At 28.1% G+C, this 25,300-nt stretch overlaps 2 protein-coding genes and 1 pseudogene across 20 annotated transcripts in view; 1 reads left to right on the top strand and 2 right to left on the bottom strand.

Moving 5' to 3' along the window:
- Nucleotides 1–3,812, top strand: part of LOC145192084 (uncharacterized) — a 21,651-nt gene extending 17,839 nt beyond the window's left edge. For all 3 annotated transcript variants that reach the window (XM_090083733.1, XM_090083726.1, XM_090083743.1), the window contains one exon: nucleotides 2,836–3,812. In XM_090083733.1, the coding sequence (XP_089939859.1) occupies nucleotides 2,836–3,401 (566 nt within the window). In that variant the 3' untranslated portion in view covers nucleotides 3,402–3,812. The remainder of the gene's footprint in view (nucleotides 1–2,835) is intronic.
- Nucleotides 3,807–11,305, bottom strand: LOC149894283 (uncharacterized; annotated as a pseudogene).
- LOC149894282 (NACHT, LRR and PYD domains-containing protein 1 homolog) lies at nucleotides 11,024–25,300 on the bottom strand. 17 transcript variants are annotated; one of them, XM_090075776.1, is made up of 12 exons: nucleotides 25,165–25,300; nucleotides 23,465–23,596; nucleotides 20,250–20,513; nucleotides 19,833–19,880; nucleotides 17,632–18,957; nucleotides 17,477–17,506; nucleotides 16,517–16,549; nucleotides 13,010–13,627; nucleotides 12,667–12,727; nucleotides 12,224–12,383; nucleotides 11,647–11,861; nucleotides 11,024–11,558 (listed from the first exon to the last, which is right to left on the bottom strand). In XM_090075776.1, exons 2-9 carry the CDS (start codon nucleotides 23,589–23,591, stop codon nucleotides 12,717–12,719), a joined length of 2,457 nt encoding a protein of 818 aa, XP_089931902.1. In that variant the 5' UTR covers nucleotides 23,592–23,596; nucleotides 25,165–25,300; the 3' UTR covers nucleotides 11,024–11,558; nucleotides 11,647–11,861; nucleotides 12,224–12,383; nucleotides 12,667–12,716. The 17 variants fall into 17 exon arrangements, with proteins under 17 accessions (XP_089931902.1, XP_089931908.1, XP_089931946.1 ...); XM_090075782.1 differs by having other exon boundaries at nucleotides 12,671–12,727; XM_090075820.1 differs by having other exon boundaries at nucleotides 12,647–12,727; nucleotides 13,010–13,621.

Raw genomic sequence — 25,300 nt, 5'->3', positions numbered from 1 at the left:
TATATCCCTTGGTATCAACTAACTTTTATAAGCCTTAATTTAAATATTAGAAGAGGAAAAAAAAATGAGTTACTAAATTAAGAAGCTCCTAACACTCTGGTCGGGTTGTTCTTGACGTTCGGACTACAAAGTTCTCGCGTCTTTGGGAACAATCCATTCTTATCTAAAACTTTGATATATTGTTACGTTTGGCAGCTATTTTTAACGGGTCTAGCGCTTCCAGGTTTCCTCTTGTAATCATCAATTTCTCTTGGAATCTTAATCGAACGAAAAGCAGATCTTCTATTGTATTCCATTGCTACAAAAAAACGGTCACAATTTTGCTTGTTTGATAAATGAGAGTACGACTCATCTTTGATGCTACTGAACATTGCCATTACAAAATGAAGCATCTTTTTAAAAGATTTGTTGAGTTATGAGATTACCAATCAGCTTATTTTTTTTGTAAAAGAAAAAAGGATTTCCAATGCTTAACAAAAATGATTTCTTACTGGATCTTAAAATTTTTACAGATGAAATGCAATATTTAAAAACTGAGTCAGTTTCTTCAGATTTATATTTTGTTGGATAATTATGCTTTATAGTCACATATTTCTTTCCATGATTTAAAACTTCAAACAAATATTGAACTTTTCTTTTTTCATGCCAGTGAATGAGTTATGTAATGCGTCATCTTTTTTCAAAGTTTTCAGATGTAAACAGACAACTCTTCAAATCAATATTTTTAGATTTGTAATCATTTCTAGCAGCTTTTTACAATTGTCATTGCAAATTTTTAGTTTCTTTTAAATAATTATTTTTTCAAAACCAAAAAGTATTTGAATTTTTTTTCTTAAAATTTTGTTAAATCAAATTTTCAACGAAAAAAAAAATTATCAACGACCCGTAAAAAATTGCGTTGTACAATTAACTCACAAATTTCATTTGCCACCCGTTATCACCAAACCCAAAAAACATTGGACGTCCTTAGACGTCTAAGGACGTCCAATGTTTACTGGGAAATGATCTAATCACAAAACGTCTATTTTCGTTTTCGGCCATTGCCAACAGCAAGCACCACTTGAAGAAAGAATAGTTGGTTAGGAAAGATAGGATAGTGGCTTCTTTTTTTCTCCTTAGCGAAATCTGTTGTTGTTTATTTTCTTTTAATGCTCGCCTTTGTTTCACTTTTAAATAACTTTTCAACATCGCATCTATTGCAATATCCTCGTAGAACATTATGGAAATGAAATTGGATTCATCAAATCCGAAAGCGTGGGACAAAAACTTGAGTAAAACTAAAAAGGGAAACTTTTCGTTACTTTAAGGAAATCAAAAAAACATGAACTGCTCAATTTATTATTTGTAATATTAATTTTTCTTGAGTATTAGTAACTCATTTAACTAAGCTCTTTTCATACTTTTGACTAAGCTTTTGATTGGCTGATTTGATAATAGCATTTCTATTGACTGAAGCGCAGCAAAAGTTTGAAAACAGCGTTGGGCAGACCGGGGCTACTTGCTTACAGTTTTAGTTTAAGAAACTAAAAAGCATGTTTAACTGTCAAATATTATTTTTAAAAATTTGGTGGCCTAAAAAGGACTTCCAAAAATAATGTCTGCTAACTTACCCCGGCCGGAATAAGTTGCCTCTACCATCGGGGTAAGTTGGCACATCATAAAAAAAGAGACAAGTTTAGCATCATGAAGCATCTACTTGAAGTGCATCTTTTTATGAAAGCTGTTAATAATTTTCATCTAACGATATTTTTGACCTTAACTTTTTACCCTAATATAATTAATCGAATGGACCTTCCTTCCATTAAAAAAGCTTCAACAGCCTTTTTTATAACACTTTCAGGAGTTATAGTCCTGTCTGTTTTTCGTTTGCAATTTTGAATGTCTGTAGATCAGCAATACTGTGTAAGTTTAATGAATTTACAGCCAACTCATTGTGCTAACTAGCCCCAAAAACTTTTTGCTCATAAATTGGTCTACTGATCCCCAAAAACACGAAACATTGAAAAACACAAAATGGGATTAAAGAGAAAAACACAAAATGTGACAGAGTGAACCATGTAACACTTACATCTATTTTTTCGAGTTCACTTGTAGCTAATGCTAGTGCTTTTTAAAATTTCAAAAGTAATACAGCTACAAAAGTTACAAAATTGGTGAAAAAAAAATACAAATATATTTTAATTACTTAACAAAAGTTAAGTAAAAAAGGTTCTATGTGAACTTTGGAAATTTCTCTTGGAAAATTCCAAAGTTAAACGAATTGTGTCAACTTACCCCTAAAACCCCGGATTCGCCTACGCTTCAAGAAGTATTTTAATACTTCGTCAATTAATAATTTGTTAAATATTTAAGAAGTAAAAAATAATAGATTTCTTTGTGAACTTTTCGATTATTTAAACAATATCTGAATAAAATACCAATTATATATTTTTTAAACACGATATTGCGTTTTAAAAATTTTTAAAGCTTTTAAATTTTTAAAGTGCTTTTGACTAAGCTTCTGATTGGCTGATTTGTTTTTCGTATTTCTATTGGTTGAATCGCAGCAAATGTTAGAAAGCATAGGACAAGTTTTAAGAAGTTTTTTTTATTCTGTATTTCGTGAAATAATGTTTAAACAAATAATTAAGAAGTAAAGAATAGTTTTTGAATTGATTTTTGAACTTTTCGATTGTTTTCTCTTCGATATTCAAAATAATATCCATGTTGTATTTATTAAACACGATATTGCGTTTTAAAAATTTTTAAAGTTGATTGTTTTAAGTAAAAGTTGTTGCAAATGAAAAAATATATTATTAGTAAAAACATTATTATTATTATGCTACTATTCTTCAGATCTCAAGATGTTTGTGGAATGCTTCTTTGAAGCGCAGGCGTTGATTACAGAGGACTTAAAAAGATCGTTCGATAAACGAGATTGGAAGATTAAGTTATACGATGGAAAAACTGCTCACGAAGTTTCACATGAGAAATATTTCACGGAGAAATTCACTAACGCAGGGTTCAAGTTGAATGAATTGACTGTTCGTAAAAATATTTTATCGGAGGAGGAGAAAAAGCTTCTCATTTTATGTTCGAACAACGTTCGTTGTATCTACTTATATCATCCAGTGAGAATCGATGACTGGATCCCGAAAGGTAAGATTGAATTGTTATGGATAAACATCAAATATACTTACGTATCAAAGAACGAGTTTGAAGGTTTCCTCCCGTGGATTCGACTCGCTGAAGAATTAAGTCTTGAACTCCACAAAGACACGGACTTCTTCGATTATTTTTGTAAATGGCTTCGTAATTCGAACTTCAAGTCGTTGAAAATTACGTACCGTGGAAAAGATTTTCATAACATCGGAGAGTTGAAAAAGATCAAGTGCCCTATGCGCACACCACTGGTGATTTAGTAGTGATTCAACAGTTATCGTTAGTAGTGATTGAGTACTTATTCACTGGTGTATCTGTAAACTTTTGATCACCAGTGATTGAGTGGTGACTTGTCACTAGTGGATAAGCAGTGATAATCACCATTGATTTAACACCAGTTCACTAGTGATTTAGTAAACCTTTCTCATTAATGATTTCTAATGGTATTTTCACATATAAGGAATCATTAAAATAGCTGAAAATTTTACTGCCACTGAATGCATCATACACCAATAAACAGAAGTTGGAAGTCAATATTTAAATTGAAACTAAAAACAATACCTAGAGTATTGAAATTCTTATTATAAAATTACAACACTACATTTCTTTATTTAACATGGTTAAAAAAAATTGTAAAAGACAAACGAAGAATAAGAACGAAGTTTTTACAACGTTTTGTCATGATTTTCAGTTCTTTTTTTCTCAGCGCGGATACACTGCACAGTTTTATCGGAGCTTGTCGTAACCAATCTCCGATAAAACTGTGGAGTTGAATATCATTGGAGTCAGGATGCTGGCTCTTAACTGCCTCTAAAAAAGAAAATGAACCTCAAAAATGTGGAATTGAAACATCTTTTTTTATTTAAAACATGAGTCGGTCATATTTCCTAAAATGTTTTATTAAAATATTTAGTTTGTTTATACCTATAACGGCTGAATAAATATTTTTGAATTCCATACAAAAATTGTTCTTCCGAGAAGTGCCTTTGATGTTATATTTTGAGGCGACATCTTTTGTCATTAGTTTATTGATTGCTTCGTATATACTTCTTTTGGGGTGATTGCCACAAGCACGAGCTAAAACTGCTACCTGTAATAATAATTTCTTATTTACATTTCTTAATTACATAATATATAAAATATACTTACAATTAACTTTAGAATAGTCATTAATCAGTGAAAGATCTAGAGGCATGCACCCCCCTTTCACCAAATTATCTAAAACATTAGAATAGCAAGCGAAGTAACTTGAAAATAGTAAGAAAACTAACTATGCCGATGAGAAATTGAAAGTTATAAGCCTTGAGAAGTTAAAAGAAAATTTATAACTAGCTTTTTTTAGGGGTTAAAACTTTCATGTTTCCTGGGATCATCCCCTACCTCCACAGGGAATTCCAGGATCCATCACTAAGAATAACATTTGCTTTTAAATATTTGGTTAAATACTCTGCCAACTCAACAGTGAACATTGAGTGTAATACATAAATGCATCTCGTACTACCTGTCACACTTGCAGCAGTTCAAAAACAATTGTTATTAAATAATGTTAATAAGAATGGTGTGTAAAAGTGACTTCAAAAAATGTTTTAAATTATTATTCCAAAATAACTTTGTATCAGCCACTGGTCTCTCACATTTATCATTTAAATTTTTTATACCCTTATTACTTTAAGTTTTTTTAACCCACCATCGAATCCAATATGATAAATGGAGGATCATTGTTCAAGAAACTGTCAAAGGTTTATTGAATATTTCTCAATTTTTTTTACCAAAATTGATGAAATATACTTGTGAGTGTGTTTTGGACAACCAAATATAGATATTTGTCTTTCAATTGAGTTTCTAACTTTCTCAAATCTTCTACATTGTCAAAAGTAACCAGGACAAATTTTTTACCAGCATCTGACTCTGTATGTTGAAATCCTGAAAACTTGAAAACTTGTATGTTGAAATCCTGAAAACTTGTCCATAAAATCTTTTTGGTTTCGCTTAGCCTCTGCTAACTCTCTTTTTATATTTTTAAAATTTCCATCTCATTTTCCTAGAAAACTATAAGTAAAACATTTTTATGTGACTCGTGTTTTATGTTAATAAAGTTTGTTAATACATTTCTTGTAAGTAAATAACATTTTTATTTTATCAATTATAAGCCGTTGAATAAAAAACTAGAGTTAACAACATAGCATTGAATAAGTCCTTAGTCAAATACAGAAGTGTAGGCAACTGTTGTAGATAGATTTTTGCTACAGTTGCAGCTTTGGATTTAATATTTTCTCTAATTACTACTTTAAAAATATTAATTTTTGTGGTAATAAGTTAAGAAATAACTCCACTTTGATTAATGTAACAAAACAGGTACTGTAACAAAACAGATTGAATGGCGATCACTGGTGATCGCCACTCAATCACCACTAAGCAGTACTAAATCACCAATAATTTGCACATAGGGTGATTTTAATAGATAATTATAATTGAAATTTTAAAAAAATTAGGTTGGTTTTATTGTTTTTGCCTAGGGTAACAGTTTTGAAAAAAATATTTGCTCGTTAAAAATGGAGGATTCGAAAATTTTCACAACAGAAAATTTTTTTGACATTGATGAAATTTAAAAAAAAAAAAAAAAAAAGAAAGTTTAGAACTTGGAAAATAGAAAAATAAAAACTCTAGTAGTAAAAGTTTTTATTAAATTAATCAGTTTGTGTTTTTGTTTCGAAAATAATTCGAGTTTGTTTCGTATAAAGTTTTTTCAACCGCAATCATTTATGTTGTCCGATTTCAATATTCATATAAATTTACCGAATTAATACTTGCCGCTTCCATGACAATAAAAACAATATTTAAAAAGTAAAAAAAATGTTGGCGTTAACTTCGGTTATTCTAACGAAGCTTCGCGATTTTGTTCAATGATTTTGATTAATCAAAATCATTCAATGTAATGACAATTTAAAAAATAATGGCGTTCTTTTTTAATTATCTTTTTGATTATCATCTTTTTTTTTTACTTTAGAAATTTAGAAAAAAAAACTTCAAAATGTCAAAAAAGAGTTTTCTATACTTTGAAGTTTTAGCAAGAGCGTTGAAAGTGGTTTTAGGTATAGATTTGGTAAAAAAAGATAGAAAGACAGGCATATATGACTTTACTTGTTTATCAACTAAAAGACTTTGATTAACTATTTAATCATAAATTTTAAACCTCAGACAAAGCGCTATCTTAAAATGTTGGAGGTAAAGATTTATAAGTGCACATTTGTAATTCATAGACTTAGTCAATGATTCATTTGGGTATTCATGTTGTTGATCAATGTCTGGCTACTTAATCACAAAAGTAATCTGACGTGTTAAGTTTTACAATAAGAAGTTTTTATTAAGTAAACTGGTCTTTGTTTTCTTTATTTTTAAAATATAAAAGAAATGCATTCTCATGGAACACTTTTAGCTTAAAATGCATTCTCATGGAACACTTTTAGCTTAAAATATAAAAGAAATGCATTCTCATGGAACACTTTTAGCTTAAAATATAAAAGAAATGCATTCTCATGGAACACTTTTAGCTTAAAATATAAAAGAAATGCATTCTCATGGAACACTTTTAGCTTAAAATATAAAAGAAATGCGTTCTCATGGAACACTTTTAGCATAAAATATAAAAGAAATGCATTCTCATGGAACACTTTTAGCTTAAAATATAAAAGAAATGCATTCTCATGGAACACTTTTAGCTTAAAATGATCCTTACATACAAGTGAAGACTGTGAAACAGAAACATTTTAAGAAAAAAATAAAAAAGAATTTGTAAAAGTGAAGAGTTTTGAAAAGTATTTGATCGATTTTGTAACAAAATCAGTTTTTAGATGAACCAGTATACATCAGTAAACAGGACAAAAAGAAGCTTACAAGTAATTGTTGTTGATATTATATTTTTGCCTATTGCGTTTGTTACTAAGTTACATGGATTGTTTTGTCTATAAAAGTTACAATAGTTTTTATTACATTATAACCTTTTTATATTACTTAATGATGAAGAGTTATATGACAGAGGAAAAGAGAATGTTTCTGAGGAAGAAGTAAATGACAGCGAAAATAATATTTTTTCTCCATCTGTTGAAGAAATTTTTGAATGGATATCTGATGAAGAATTGCATAACAGTGAAAAAACATTCAATGAAATAATTTGTATTCATGAATAAACAAGATTTAAAGGTGCACCTGATGAATATGGATCTAATGAGTATGGATCTAATGAGTATGTATGTGTAAAAATTTATCAACAGTGATTTTTATTAGTAAAAATCACTGTTGATAAATTTTTTAGTAAAATTAGTAAAAATAATAAATCATTGTTCTGCAAATAGTGCTGAAAGCGTTGGCATTATAGTGCACTGAGTGTACCAACAGCTCTTTTTCTGTAAGTAAATTTACAATTCCTTCTCCTGGTGTACCAACAAGGTTAAAATTTATAACATCACCGACATCAGGATGATATATACTGTCGAAAGTGACTTTTTATTATGGATATGCCATGTTTCATCATTTACAATAATTTTAGCACTAACATTTTTATTATCATCTTTCACACCCCATTCTTATAATCGTCATCTTTCACAGCCATTCTTATAATCGTCATGTTTCACACTTATTTTTATAATTGTCATCTTTCACACCCATTGTTATAATCGTCATGTTTCGCACCCATTCTTCATTTAAATATGGGTAGTCAAAAAGTAATAAGTGTAACAGATCCTACAAACAATCAAGAGGCTGCTACTAAAATCCATTTTTATTATGTCGTTAGCGTTGGATAAACATCGGCATAACCTTTTTTGTTTATTTAACATTTTCAGCAGAAACTTGCTCATTAAGTTGTTTGCATAAAACTCTATTACATACTGTTCTTACAGACTTATGTTTGTATGTTTTGCACATGGAAATCTATCATTAGAATAAGGCTTGCTAGGATTTAAAACACGCATTTATTTACAAATTTTATAACCATTACAATATTGGATGTTTTCAATCGCCGATCATGCAACGCATTCTTGTGCACTTTTTTGATTACCTCTTCTACAGTTGCAAACTGCGACTTTGCTTAAATTCAGCTGTCTCTTCTTTAAATATGAGTTTAGCTGTCCACTTCTGACAGTTAAAAATGAAATTACGCAAAACATTACCCTTTTTCATCTTATAAAAGATTTCAGTCGGCTTCAAGATTATTCAAACGAAAGAAGTGCCCACACGATGCTTCTTTTTATGAAGAGGGTAATAGGTTTGGGACAAATGTTTGGCATACTAGTTTGACTTATAAATGGGCTTTCGATTTTTTTTTTTTTTGACGGAGCCGTCGGACCGCAAACTTTTCAAATTTTGAGATTTTCAAAAAAATTGACTTTGTAAAAAATAACAGAACAAAAAGAAAGCTTAACAAAAAATATAAAAGTATAAATAAAATATAAAATATAAATCTTCAGAAAAAAGCAACAAACAAAATAATTTTATAGCCTTTTTAAAAACGAACTTTTTTTGATAAGCTTTTAAAATTTTTGTTGGAGGTCTAGTTATCTTTTTCTAGTTTAGAGTAATTCTTTACCTACCAATTTTTATTTTGTTTCAATTTATAGATAGTTTTTTTTCTAACAAATAACTGACGGTGAAAGCAAAAAACTCACAAAATAACCTGACTCTAAAGGAGGACCTTAGTAACTCATCTTTATAATATACCGAATTGAATAACTTTATAACGAATCATGGAAAAATCAAATTTGTCACAATATTGATACTAAACAACATTTATTTTACTGGAATTAAAATTTTAGATTCCAAAAATTTCAATTGCAGTAAAATATAAAAATTTCAATTGCAGTAATATAGCACTTTATATTAAACAACATTTATTTTACTGCAATTGAAATTTTTGATTCCAAAAAAATGAAGTTTTATAAAAAGACAAGTGAAGTTTTATAAAAAGACAAACTAACAACTTTTTTTTTTTTTAATATTTGTAATTTTATCCTTCGGAAATTATATCCTTCTTTTTGCTGCAACAGTTTTCCATTTCCTCTCGCAATCAGAATGAAATTCATTTTCCCTTTTCATTCCTATTCCGGTTCCCATATCGTCGCAAAAAAATATGACTATCAAAAATAGTTTTCAACTGCGATGCATGCGACTAAGAAAGAAAAAAAATAGAAAGCAACTTTCCTAAAAGATTAAATTGTGTAGCAATAAAGTTTTCCTTTTCCCCCGTCTCCTTCACAACCATTTCTATTCCCGTCCCCCATTTTTAGGTTTTCAAGTGAATTAAATCCCATTCCTATTTTCGTGGAATGAGATTTCCTCTTCTCTTATTTTCATGAAAACTCTACTGTCAAAAAATTTTAATTTTGCCGACCTTTGCTGATTTTTTTTTATCAACTAATACACTCTACAAGTTTAATACAAATATATTTGAAATATCTTTATTATGCAGTTTTGAAAAAACTTCTTATGGTAAATTTGAGTTGTAATTTTTAAATTCCTCTCACCTTAAAACAATCTGGTAACGAACGTCATATTGGTCATAAAAGAAACTAAAAAAAGACTGCACATTATGCACTAAAAATGTTCAATTTTTGTAATAATAATTTAAATGAATAATAATTTAAAAAGTGTTGAGAAAGTATTTTGCGAGAAAAGGTCTGGTATATCTCTTCGACCATGTTAGGTGGAATACTAAAATTCGAAACACATTTTTAGTATTGCGGTAGGAATTTTTTCCAAAAACTCATCATTTCTGATGAGCGAGAAGGTCAAGAACCAACATTTCAAATTGCTTTTTTTTTGTTATTGAAATTTGTATATATATGAATTTTTTACAGGCTGCTACTCTCTCCCCGAATGATATATTTACATCCCTCATCCACCCCTCACCCAACCCCTTACCCCACCCCTAACAGTTTGCATTGGTGCTACACTAAAAGTGTTTAAAAAAAAACTTTTAATACTTTATGAAGTTTTACTTTTTTAGCGGAATAAAAATTCCACCGAAAGAATAAAAATTTTAATCAGAACATTAGTTTCTTTATGTATAATAAATATTTTTTCGTCTTTCATTTTTTTCTTCTAAACTCAAATATGATTTTTTTTCTCTTAATAGGAGCATGTTAAGAAAATATTTTATTAGAAAAACTGACCTTAGAAAGTACCATCATCTTATTCAGCGAGAAATTTATTATTTTCATTTGCAGTTATTGCCGTGTCTTTGCTTTCCAGTCGTTCTGCTACATTTTTTATTCATCTGGACAAAAACTCTTCAACAGAATTTTTTTAGACTACATTTTGTTATTGGTTTACATTTTAGTTAAAAACCTTCGTCGTATTTGTTTTGAAAAGAAAAATGGAAGGAGTTTTTTTGTTTTTTACGTTTTTTAGGTTTTGGAAATAAAAAGAAAACATCGAAACTTATTTTTAATTATTGTGAAGATATTATGAAATTATGCAACTATAATGAAATTATGCAAATATAATGAAATTATGCAAACATCATGAAATTATGCAAAAATTATGAAATTATGGATATATCATAATAGCTACGAATATTATCGTAGCAATAAAATAAAGAAACCGAGAGCTAAAATGCTGTGATTTTTTTTTGTTATTTATGATTATTTATGATAATTTGTGCTTTGATATTTCAAGAAAAGTATGAGTTTATTTATAAGGAGCAAATTGATAAAGTTTTTAATGATGTTTTGATTAACAACAGTTAACTTGTTGCGCTTTTAAAAACAAGAAAATTATTTTTCATACCTACAACTCCTAATTGCTAATAATACCAAATAAGTGTACGGTAACCGTAATTTTTTTAATTTAAGTGATCCGAGCTACAACCCAGATAGAGAACAATTAATTGTGGAAACAAATATATTTCACATAAAAGACTTGAAATACAAACTATTCTCCTATATAAACATAAAATATTCTCATAGCGTGAAGAATAGTTTCCAAATTTGACTTTGCATTTCTTATATTTAAATTTAGAAGAGAAAGTTTCTCAAAATGTTCATTTGCTTCAAATAGTTTTTGATATCGAACTTTCATTTCTCTCTTTTTAAATGCCTTCACATTCATAAGTGTCATCACATTCATAAGTGTCATCATAAAAGTCATCACGTTCATCGAGTATCTTCATGTTTATGTTGAAAGGAGTGTTTTCAAATCGATTGAAATTTTTATTCGTTCATTGCAAATCCTTTGTAATTTTAGATTATTACTTATTTTTTCCCATTATTGTTTGCAGTTATCATGGATACAACGTTCCTTTCTTGTTCTTCTGAAAATCATTTAGTTTCTTCAAAATATTTTGCTTCTTCGACAACAAAGTAAAATGATGGATCCATATTTAGCTTTCTTTTTAGGTGACTCATTTGCTTGATACGCAGTCACTGCATTGCATAATATAGAAACTATTTGTCACAACATATTTAAAAGTATCAAAAAATAACAAAATTGTTGACTAATCAAAACATCTACCTTGACTTTTGATTACTGCGTCACAGATTAATGGCATGTGTTCTATTAATTTTTTGCAATGTTTGCAATGGTATAGTATTCCAAACTTTTTTATAACACATTCCAGAGAGTTTGAGTAGAAGATGACTGCTGTTCCAACATTTTTCTATTGAGTTCTTCCCACAATAACTCAATGAGATTAAGATCGGGGAATTAAGGAGGCCATTCCATTATTTCTAAAAAAAAAAAAAAAAATCTTCCATATCAGTTGTGTTATACTTTTCAAGTATGGCACTTTTCACAACTACTTCTCCATGATTGCACGTAGCAAAACCTTTAGATTTTTCATAATTCCGTACATAATGTAACAAGTATACCCCTCTAACTTGTAATTAAGTTCTTCTAAATTTCACTATTACATACACTAACGATAGAAAGTTAGATACAAGTTGCAAATTTTTTAGTTAAATATGCAAAAGTTGAATATATTTGATGAAAATTGTTGCTATGAATTTTTGATTTGATGAAATTTTTTACTTTATAATAATTAAAATTTTAAGAGTTATGATTGTTATATTTGAAATGTTACCTATCGTACCTTTAAGTTGTTTTGTCAACAAAACTTCGTCATCAAAACTTTTCACATGTTTCCATTAGGTTAAAACCTCTGTAGTAATATAACTGCTTTCTAATATTTTGACAACACAGAAGAACTGCAGAAGATTAGGAAAGGAAATTCCCTCGACAACATATTCAAACTGACAGAAGAAACGAAAAATGTGACATAATCATATATAATTGGAAAAAGATTAATGAATACGCAAATGATTAACATAAAGTTTTGACTAAAAACGGCTATAAGGTTTGAATTAATGAAAAAAACATGGCTGGTGAATTAGTAAGTGAAATAGCGAAAAGGTGTAGCAAGCTCTGAAATTATTTTATTACTAGTTTTAGAAGAATATGAGAATAAAAATTTATCAGAAAATTCGTGTGAATTCGTGCCGGAAAATAATCATACCTATACAAGTTGAAAATTACCTGCCTCATTCTTCTTCCAAACTAGCTCTTAATTTTGCAAGGAAGATATATTATGCCCTATCTGAAAATAAGGAAGAAAATAGAGAGACATAAAGTCGTATGACTCTCATATGATAATATGAAAAATAGAGAATCATATTATCATATGATTTTCTATTTCTTTTAACATCTTCAATAGAAATGCTCTATCAAAGGTGCATAAAAATATTTTTAAAAAAAGGTAATGAAATTCTTTCGAGAGTTAATTTATTCCATTACTATAGTCCAACTGTTTTTTTGTTGTTGTTTTTTTCTCAAAACTCAAAGGAAATAAAACAATTTCTTGGTTTTATATGGAACATACCTTCTATTAATAAGTTGTCATTAGATGACGAGTTGATTAAGCGAGCGCGCTCTCCTACGTTTTTGTTTTGTTTTCCTTTTTCGCCTCCACCTCTCGCTGCGTTTGAATAACATTCTCCACGGTACGTGACCCACAACCACTTGTTCGAACCACGAAGCCAATCACGAATGTCGTCAACGAAGTTTGTGTCGTCGTGAAGGTAAAGATATAATTTTTTTTCAGCGAGTCGAATCCACGGGAGGAAACTTTCGAACTCGTTCTTTGATACGAAGCTGTGTTCGATGTCAAGCACCACAATTTTTATCTTATGCTTCGGTGTCCATTCATCGATCTTCACTGGATGACTTAACCTGACACGACGAACGTTGGTCGAACATAAAGTGAGAAGATTTTTCTCATCCTCTGATAAATTATTTTTAATAACAGATAATTCCTTCAACTTAAATCCTGCATCAAAAAATTTCTCTATGAAATATTTCTCGTGTGAAACTTCACGAGCAGCTTTTCCATCATATATAGCAATCTTCCACTTTCGTTTGTCAATTGATCTTTTCAAGTTCTTTGTTATCGACCCCTGCGCTTCAAAAAAACATTCCATGAATATTTTTCGCTCTTCACATGAAAAAGAAGAAGAATAACTAATTATAATTATTAATTTTTAGTTATTTGCAACAACTTCAACTCAAAACAATTAACTTTAAATATTTTTTAAGCATCGTGTTTATTAAATATAAAATGGCTATTATTTTTTTATATATCAAAGAGATTAAAACAATCAAAAAGATCACAAATCAATTCAAGAAATTGTTTTTTACTTTCTAAATATATATTTTTTTGTTTGAAAAATATTTTTTTCACGAAATTTAGAATTAAAATATTTCTTAAAACTTGTAGCACTCTGTTTTCAAACTTTAATTACGCTTCACCCAATAGAAATACGAATAACAAATTAGTCAATCAAAAGCTTTGCCAAAAGCAGAAAAAGAGAGAGAGTTGATTGTTTTTAAAAGTTTGTTAATGGAAATTATTTTATTAAAAAATCACTTGCTATAACAATGGAAAATGTAAAAAAGTAAATGAAAGTATGTCGATTTCAAGAGGTAACGGTCGACCAAAATTGTCAAAACGGTTAGAAATTGCATTTTAAAATTTTCACACGACAAAATACCGTATCAGTACCGTAGACCCATTATAGCCATCATTTGTAAACTTTAAATTCAGTTTTAAGGAGAAAAGATACCATAAAATCATATTTATGTCCCCAAAATTTTACAAATTAATAACTTTTGGAAAAGAGTTATGAAGCGATTGTATCAACTGAATTTTTTATTTCTTTTTCACTAAATTTCTAACTTATAGAAACAAGTTGTGCTTAATATTGATTCAAACAACTACAAGATGCATAACAACAAAACCTTAAACACCTCTCTCACATCGATAGTGCAGAAATTATTATAAACAAGAAAATAAACAAGGACGTTTACGATTTTCACATCGATGAGACAACGCAACTCATGCGACGATGCTCTCGTTCGAAAAACGTCGGTTTGCTTAAAGAGTTTTTTTAAAAAGTTGAACCAGAGTGAGGGGGTTTAATTGTAATCATATAAAAAATAAATAAATAAATAAAAGCCGAAGGTGGAATGTGAACGATTGCAGTTTAGAATCGTCTAATTCGTTTAATGATCATAAATGTGCAATTATGTCTCGCAAATTCAGTCCCATGACAATTCAACAATAGATACTTAAGAGAAGAATTGTGATTGACAGAAAGTGAAGTTGCCTATCTTGTTGTAGATATATTTCTTTTCGACTTTTGATCAATATCAAAAGAAAAGTGCTCAGTCTAACTAAAAAAGATCACATGTAGAATAAGTAAAGAAACCAAAATCAGAAGAACTAAAAAGATAGCAAAAAAAAAAGGAAAAAGGTTTGCAAATTTGATTTGCTTAACCCTCTAAATAATTTGTCTCATTAAAGGTAAGGTGCTCCAAACATTTCAAATATATTGCAAATTACAATCGCAAGAGAATCATTAAATCTACTGCAACTATATTTTGCAACCTAATTACAAAAATAGATTTTCGTTTTGTATTAAGAGTACAAGCGATTAACATCAAATTAAATTTTTGTGGATTTTTAGACATTGCTGTCTTCTACTACTTCCACTTCTGACTGAAAAGAGTACAAATTGAAAACAAGCTACTTAAAAACAGAGATTGTCGTGCTGCTGCTACAAAAAAACCAACCCTGAATATTTTTTCTGAAAAACCAACGTCGCTAAATATTCTTTGTAAATTTATTTTCTCTTGTACCCTTTATATATTAGATGTAATATTTCTTAAAGTAACTTTCAAAAAAAAAAACTGAGACATTAGAAACCATTCTATTGAAATCCCATCATTTTTGATTTTATATTTTCAGTGGTATAAACTACATGAAAAAAGCAGGCGAGTTTGAAATCCTTTTTTGTCGGGTTTAAATGACTTGAGTCTCGAGAGGTGTCATTACCACCTTTTAAAGTCGCTAATAACCGTCCTATCAAAGAACAGCAAAAAGTCGTTTACAACCAACAGTTCGCAAACCGAAATTTTAAAGATAACTGCAATTTATTCGTTGGTTTATTTTCTTTAATTTGTAAAGTTTTTTTATCGAAAGAAAAATACATAAAAAGAACTCACAATAACAAGAAGAGAAGGAGCTATCTTGTTCTATCATTTTTTTCTAACTTACCATCCATTTCTACAAGTTTTATTTTTTACTTGTTTCTGTTAGCAATGTTTAAAAAAACAACTTTTTTTTAACTAAAATCTTACGGACCTAAAACCGAGTTTCATTTCGGCTTTAGGTCCATAAAGTTGACGTTTTTAATATCAACCATTGAAGTTGTAACTTAAATGTTGTTACGGCTGTAACAACTACAAGTGCTTGCATTTAGCTACCAATAGACAAACACAGTTTGTAACTACAACTTTGAGAATTTAATGTCAGCAGGTGCTGTTGAGTTTCCAGATGGATATGTTATAGGCAAGCCTTGCTGAATTTTCTAACGACTATTAACATCAGCTAACCCCGTTTTAGTTATCGTTTTTCTATTTTCGTTCAGCAAAGGAAGATACTCATGAACACAATAGCAGCTTCAAGTATTCCCTTTTTTTGGTGATACTCATGAACACAATAGCAGCTTCAAGTATTCCCTTTGTTTCTGTCTAGAAGTTATTACAGGTTTTCTATGTTTGTTTTGATCCCTTATGTTAGTTTACATTTTATTGCGTTTCTTTTTGAGTTTTTTAGGTTTGAACTCTGATATAGAAAGTAGGTCATTTTAAGCTTGAAATGCTCAGTGGTATTTTACAAAAGAAAGAAGAAAAGTAGTCGAGTTCATCAATTATTCTAAACTTGTGGCAAGTAAACGAATCCAAGAAATTTTATCAAAAATAAAGCAATAGCATTTTTAATGCATTGATTTTGTAAAAGATTTCCGAAAATGATTTAAATAATTCTTACCTCTCGAAAATTGAAATCCTTTTGGTAACAAGGCTAAAAAAAGAAAGCATAATATATGAATTTTTATTTCTTATTATTTTTATCTATCATTACTTTTTTAAAAAGGACTAGAAGAAATAAATTTAAATAAATTTTTCCTGTGCTTAGCAAAATTTCAGCAATTAACACTCTTTCCTTAGTGATAAAGAACCCAGATTTTTTCCAATTATTCTAATTATGCTCTGGGCGTGTAAAGATGTCCGAAAGTCAAAATTGGTACTTTTTTAAGGTCGTAGCTTACGCTACTTACCTCTTAAACGTTTATATAAATGTTTTCTCAAAAATTGTCTTTTTTTTTATTAATTCACTTCTTTTGATATTGAAAAATTTATTATAAATTTATTGATATATGTTTAAAAACAGGTTGCAATTTGAAGTTTGATAACAAAAAAATACTCATAAGAATTTTTAGTAGCTTCAAACGATTGAGTTGAGATGACACCTTTTGTATTAATTATTTCTAAGTTAACTTAAATTAACTAAAATATGAAAGAAACAATTTATTACCATGTAATAAAGGAATTTTATCTAATATAATAAAATAATATGTAATGAACTTTTGAAATAAACAACAGGTAATTTATTTAAAAAAAGCTGCAATCTTTAAACTAAAAAAAATGTTTAAATCGTTTGAAGAAAGATTAGTTAGACACATAATTAAAGAAAAATTTACATTAAAAAAATTTCAAAAAGTTGTTCTGCTTATTCTCAAAAAAATAACTAAATAAATAAAAAAAGGAAGAAAAAGAGTAATAAATATGATAAATATGGTTTGTATCAAAACTTATGAGAAAATTCAAGAGGAAAAAAACAATAAACCTTAATAAACAAAATAAACAAATTAATGAAAACTATTATATTAAATAGAACTCATGATTAACTGATATATATATATTTTTCAAATATTTTTTTTGAACTTACCAAGCACAGCAGGAAGCATTGAACTCTTTTCTGCATTAAAAGTAAACAAGTTAACAAAAAAAATCGACTTATTTTACTACAAATTACAAACAAACGACTATAAATTAAATTACAAAATCGTTGCTAAACTTTTTTAACACCTTTCATGAACTTACCAAGCATAGAATTACTTCTCTCTTTTGAGGTCTTCAAGTTAGCAAGAAATCTCACAAAACATCTATCATTTTCATTTGCTAATCCGCAGATCATAGGCAAGCAGCTGCGCAACTTATTGCAATTGATAATTTTCTTAGGGCTCAAATAAATGTATGCATGAACAGAAGCACAAAACTCCATTAAAGTGAGGTGAGCAAACTGATATTGATAACCAAGATGTGATTCAACTCTTTCAATGAAACCCAAAAGTTTGTTTTCAACTTCATCAAAGTCATTCACAAGACTTTTCATTTCATCTTGTGAGAAAAGAATTTTACCTTGATTGAATAGCTCCCATGCAATTTTACAAACTCTTAAAACATGTTGCTTGTTACTCTCACTTTCCATCATCCTATGAACTGTTTCATTAGTTTTGCAAATGTGTTTTTGAAAAAAGTATAAAAAGATGCAGCAATACAACTCAGTCAGAGTGTTGAAAGAATAAAAATCACTTTCAGTAATGATTGCACACATTGCTGATAAATAAAATGGGACAGATGCCATGGCTTTAGCATTGCTGGACTCTTTAAGAACACTTTTAATGGTTTCTTTATTGTTGCCAATTTTTTCAATATACTCATTTATTCCTTTGTCATTAAATCCCATTATTTGAATGGTTAACTTGTCTGTAAATTCTACCGCTCTCTCTTTGTATCTATATATAGGTCCAACTCTTCCAGCAACAATACATTTATGCTTTTGAGCATTTAACACTTCTGCTAATGCATTAACAATGGGTTTTTTGCTTGGATTAAGTGGATTGTGATTTATTAGTTCATCAAAGTAAGCAAATTCATCTAACCCATCTATTACAAACAAAATAGAACAATGCTCACAAACATTGCACTCTTGAAAAATGTCTTTATAGAAAAAATTAAGCACCTTTTCTATGTTGCCTATCTTCTTAGAACAGTTTAACTTTCTACATTCAAGATGAAATACAAAATCCACAGTCTCCCATAAGGTACCATTAGCCCAGCCAAGTAGGCACTTTTTGAGCAACCATGTTTTTCCAATTCCAGCAATACCAGATATCAAGAGTAAAGAGAACTCCTTTGAAAACACTTCATTAAACTTGATTGGCTTATAACTCATTTGTTTCCGAAGAAATAACTCTCGCTCAGCAATACTAACAGTGTCTTTTTCCACTTCATCTCCATCAACTACAGTCAATTCAATGAACTTATTTAAGAGTTCAACTTTAGCTGGAGTTTTCACATTATGCACAATTCCATCTGTTTTTCCGTAAGTTTTAAGGTAATAATTTTTAAGTGCCTCTTGCATTTCTAAAAAAACATAAAAGGAATTTTTTTTAGTTTCTAAAACATAACTGCAAAATATTGCAAACCAAACAATCTAAGCAAATATTTGTATATGACTTTGTTATCAAAATTCAATAGAATGTTTCAAATAGATTCCCAAAAATAAATTTCTAATAAAATAAATTTTTTTTTATTTTAAAAAATAACTGAGAATACCTGGAATAGTAACTATTATTAAAATTTTTACTCTTATGCAACCTAAACATGTCCATCTCTGGTACCACATTAATCCTGTGGATTCAGATTTGATATTATCAATTAACTTTGACTAGTTACAATTACAATAATGCATGTCACAATGTTAAACATCAGTGAGGTGACATTGATATTCGAGGTAATTGAATAAAAGAATAAAAATTCCATTACGTTTTGCTCAACTTGGGCAATATTATTCATAAATATATTTATAAAGTAAAAAGTTCTACGATATGTTGAGCGATCAAAAGAACAAGAAAATCATTTGAGCGTATCTAATTCAATCAGTATTGCTTAAGTTAAAAGTTCCCTTAATTATTTAAATAATTTAAACTATTTAATGAATCATTTCCCTAATTAATTATTTTGTATGGGATTCATTTATTGATAATGAAACTGAAATCTGAACTGCTAAAGCTACCCTGGGTTACTTTACAACTAATTTGATTAGTTTAGATGACAGTCATAGCAATTAATAAACAATCAAAAAATTATTGAAAAGAAATGATTGAAAGGAAATGAATTCTAAAACAAGTTACAAATATTTCACCAACAAGGATAATGCTTTGCTGGTTTGATTATATGTTTAACATTTTTAAACAGTAAGAAAATGCATACTGACTAATAACTTTAACACAGCTTACCTGATCTAGCTTTAATGGTTGGCTTCAGAGGGTTCTCAAATGACATATCTAATAAATGTATATATTAAAAATGAGCAAAACACTTTATCATTCAAAGCTTTATTTGTTTGCATTTTACTCCACTCTTGCTTTAATGGGCGGCTTGAAAGGGTTTTTTTGTCTCAAACAATTTATTTAATATATGTATAATTTATTTAATATATGTATAATTTATTTAATATATGTATAAAAAAAGAGCAAAAAACTTACACATTCAAAACATTGTGTTTAAAAAATAAATTCAACTTCTGTTATAAAAAGCAAAAAAAAGCAAACAACATTTTATGAATCTTTTTACTGTAATTGTAAACTTCAGAGAAACAGGATTTTTTTAAAAAAAGTTATCATTTAAAAAATGTTAAAAAAAAAAGTTGGTACTTGAGATCTTTTCCATCACTTTTATTAAATCTGTTCTATTAATCTTGTATATTGCATTAGCTAAAGCATTTAATGTAGGAAACTTTTGCTGCCTTTTCCACAAGCAGAACACTTGGTATGCCTTCTCTTCCAAATCATTATAGTCAGCATCAATTGCATCAAGGTCATTATCATTAATTGATAAAAAACGTCCCAAGTCTAACCAGTCTTTCCCAACCTTCTTTTTTAATTGTAACAACAATTCTGAATTGTGGAGAATTTCATCTAAAAAATCAATTATATATAAATGCAGTAAAAACAGTAACACATATACATATATCATTAGGGTTATGGCATTTTTCAAATTTAAAAGCCTGTGGTGGTAAACGATGACCTTTTCTTTAGAATTTTCAGAAAAAACTTTCATTTTTTTTAGTTGTGAACAAGCTTGATGTTCTTTGCTCAACAACATTCTTTGAGCAAAGAACATCAAGCACTGATTGTTTTTTTATCCAGTGGATGGAAAAACAACTTTAGTCTAGGACACCTAAATTTGGAGACAGCGCCATGCAGCTGATTGTATAAGTCCTCTGCATAGTGCTAATTTGAAAACCATGCCTTTGACTTTGTAGTTGCAATGAAGTCACAAGGACTTTGAGCTAATCCCTTCATTTAGGATTCCCTGTGAATTCTACATAGCACTACTTATGGAGAGTAACTTATGCAATTGTAATTGAGGCCATTTTCTTTCCTTTTTGTAGAAGTTATATGCTTCACACTCCTCAAAACACAAAATAATCATTTTGACATTTTAATTTTTATGGCACTGAAAATTGACAGTGCTCTATTACTTAACTATACATTTGATCATTTTATAGGTAAATTTTAAGAAGAAAACTATTGATATTTGTTAAAAGGAAAAAAAAAAGATTGTGAAACCTGAAAACTAAAACAAGTGTTATAATTATTTCACTATAACAAAAGAATTTTTTTAAAATAATACAATAATATTCTTCAGCAGTTCTCATGCTGGTGACATGTTAGCATCAGTAACATAGTTTAGTACATTTTTACTTTCTTGGGTACTAACAATCCTTTGTTTATCAATTGTTTTAAATGGAGTGTTACAAATTGAACTTAGTGTGTAAAATATCTAATAATATTACTCTTATATATATATATATATATATATATATATATATATATATATATATATATATATATATATATATATATATATATATATATATATATATATATATATATGACTTTAGTAAACATATTGAATCATTTTATTAACTAAAAATCTAGTTAAGAGTTCCTTAGCTTTAATGTATATATTTTGCCATAATAAAACTTTCTATTTAATTTGAAAATATTTTTTTGGGTGTGAACTTAGTTTTAATTTCAAAAACATAAAGCACCTTTATGAGAGCCTTGATAAATATTTTGTAGATTGTTGTCATGAACTATCTTGTAAATAAATAAAAAGTTTTAGTGTTTTCTGGTCTGCAGAAAATAAATCAGTAAACCAGTACATCAGTTGTAAGTTGTTTAAAATTAAATAAAAAAATTGGTTTGATAAATTTTTTTTCTTCTAAATTAAAAATTCTATATTTAAAAATGTTTAAATGTCCAATTAATTAACAATATTCTATATATAATATAAAAAAGTTATATTAAACAAAAATTAAGCTTAATAAATTCAAGTGCTGTTTGGGAAAATTTTTTTAAAATCAGAACTCTTTCTGTCAGCATAAAGCAAAAGATTTGCATTTCTAATTATAACCACATCCTACATAAGGTTTAAATCTACACATAAAAATTTACCATTCTTGTAATGATTACCAAATATTTTCAATTTCTATAGATAGCCAATTACATTTACTAAATAATTTACCAACATAAATATAAAATTCATTATAACTTCTTTTAAATGAATATTATGAAAGCAAATAATCACATTAGTTAGCAACTTCATAATTATTAATTGCTTCTTAAATATAAGAAACAAGTAGAATAATGTTATTTACAGAAAGCTTAAATAAATAAAGTTTTCATGAAAATTTCGTCAGTTTCCACCTAAATCTTTTTTCAGTAAGTTCAAGTCTTGTCTCTGGACCTGGATAAAAAAGCTACTGATATTTTTAATAAAACTAGAGTTTACTCTCAAGAGAGAGGGCTTTCACTACCTAAAGTGAATTTAAAATGTTGATTTGTCTTTTTAAAAAACCACCAATAAAACTTGATTGCAAATTTATATGTCAAATTTGAAATATAATTTGATAACATGATTGATGCGTATTCAAGTTCTGTCAATATAGGGATTGAACATGAATAGTTGCTTCTAACTATTTGCAAAAACTTTTCATTTTTGTTACTACAAAAAATTACAACAAATTGAATAAACCAAACTTTTTCAATTAAAATTGCAAACATTTTGTGTGAATTTTAAAATTATTCAAAAGAATATTGAAAAAAATATAAGTTTTTGATTGAATATACAAGTTTCTAAACAAAAAACAGAGCTTTACAATTGAAACTTGGAGAGTCTATGGATTGAAAAGACTTTTAAAGTTAAAAACTGCAATTAGAATTTAATTAAAGGATTTAAACCTGAAAAATCTAAACAATTTTTTTTTTTTTTTTTTTTTTTCAACAGCTTTTTTTTTTAAAAAAATTAAGATTGTTGACACATTTACTTCTGACTTTAAACATTATGAGATTTGTCAAAATATTTTGGAAATCAGTTTACAATAAACCAATAATGTCCAATTTTCACATATATGCAGATACATACATAACATATAAATAAACACACACACACATATATATACATACGTATACAAACAAAATATTAATTTTGAATATATTTAATTTAACAGTTCATACCAGGTTACTTGTATTTTTAACAATGTAGGTTTGTCTATAACTTATGATTCTAGTTTATGATTCTAGTTTATGATTCTGAATATTGACAGTGTATTAATTTAGTTGTTAATTAGGTATAATTAAGCATTAATTTATGATTATAAATTATGATTCTGAATATTGACAGTGATCTATGATTTAAATATATTTGATCATTTTGTAGGTAAATTTTATAAGAAAAATGATCAACCTTTGTTAAAAATAAAAGAAGGTGAAGTCTGGAAACCTAAAACAAGTGATAAAATTATTTTGTCATAAAAACTGAAATTTAACAGTAAAATAAAGCTCTTCAGCATTTCTCGCACCTTCATGATCCAAACTACTTGCTGATGACGTTATTGTCAGTGTAGCATTTTGTGGTGTGTTGTTACTTTCTTGGGTACCAACAATGTCTTGCTGATTATCTCCTTCAACACAACAGGTGTTACCCATAGAACCTAGTGTGCCAAAAGCAAGAATATTTTGTAAGATATTACATTTTAATACATATATTTTTAAATTACTCTATACATATTAGATTAGTAAATATATTGAACCATTTTATAAATCTGAAAAGTACTCAAAAATTATTTCTAAGTTTCATATTTTACTGAGTTACAAAAACTAGCTTTTGTTTAATAAAATGTTTCTTACATTTATGTGAAAAAAAGTCCATATCACTTAACGGTTAAAAAAACATGACCAAGCATCCTGCCTATTTAAAGTATTTTTACAGATAATAAATAAATGCTTTCTGCTTCATTTAATTTGCTTTTAAATTTCAAAACAGAATTACAAAATGCAAAAAAAAAAAAAGCTTGTGGTTGTAAAATATATATTCTCAGGTACAAGGATAAACAATTTTAAAATGATAAAAGCTTAAATAATCAGAGGGTTTTTTTTTTTTTTTTTCATAATAAATGTTTAATAAGCAAGATTTGAGTTTTATTTCATTTATTTCATTGACCTAAGTTCAGCAAGTATGAATCCTCACACACATGGAGCATCTTGATTAAAAGATTGAAGACTAAAACACTGAATTTATTAATTGGCCTGCAAATAGTACTGACTTTAAAATTGAGAGATTTGAATAGAAATCATTGAGTCACAGCTCTCATCAGTATGAACTACTTTAATATGAAACAAGTGGCACACAACTTAAGTTGTTTAAACTCTATTGATTTCAAGGACATTCCAAACTGAAACTAAAATCTTGACATGGTTACTACTCCTGTAACAAACTATTTATGAACAAGAAGCTAATTTAAGAGGGGATAAAAATTATTGCAACAGATAACCATTAATGATTGGTGATTTAAAACTTTTTAATAATTTCTTGTACATAAATGCTATTCAATAGAATATTTATATTAGATTATTTAAATTAGATTAATACTTAAATGATAGAAACGAGTAGAAAATCTAAAAATTGAACAAAAATTTTAATTAATGACAACTTTCTTTCTCGCACCAAATCAAAAATAACTTTTGAGGACATGTATAGAATGAATGATTAAAAAAATCTCTCAAACCAAATGCAGTTTCTAACTTGATGTTTGTTTTGAACAAAATACCGACATACACAACATGCACAAATGCACTATGTAAAAATATTAGAACTGATAAATTCAAATATATTATTGTTTTGCTATGTGCAATTCGCCCTGTAGTAAAGATAATTCTAAACTTTTCCAAAGTAAAAGGAAAAAATTCTAGGTACAAATGGAAAGACCTGAGTTGACCGACACTGTAATGAAATATTTTTTAACTTATTCATTAGTTATTATTATATTCTAATTAATTCTTATAAGTAAATCATGTAAAACTGATTTCTTTTAAATATGTTATTACATTTTCTTTTTTTATTTGTTTACAGTAAAAACTACAAGCAAACTATACCTTCCGTTACTTATAATGAGTCTTTTTACAATCCAAAAAAGTATATTGTCCCTAATATCAAACATGATTCAAAGTAATGCGCAATATATCTCTGAAAATCGTTAGTGAAAACTTGATGCCTACCTACCTATTCGACAGTAAATTTTGCTTAAGGAAAGAATACAAAGAGTCTGAAGAGATCTTGCACTGTACTAACCAAATTCTGTTCCTATTTTGTGATTTCTCCTAAAACTCCTGCGGTCATGTGATATTAAAGTGACAAT

The sequence above is a fragment of the Hydra viridissima genome, unplaced genomic scaffold, assembly GCF_058129835.1.
Source record: "Hydra viridissima isolate aposymbiotic clone 2 unplaced genomic scaffold, HvirCarnegie_v1 scaffold_1, whole genome shotgun sequence".
Classification (NCBI taxonomy): Eukaryota; Metazoa; Cnidaria; class Hydrozoa; order Anthoathecata; family Hydridae; genus Hydra; species Hydra viridissima.
The sequence above is the reverse complement of the archived record's forward strand: the minus strand, read 5'-3'. Positions and strand labels throughout refer to the sequence as shown.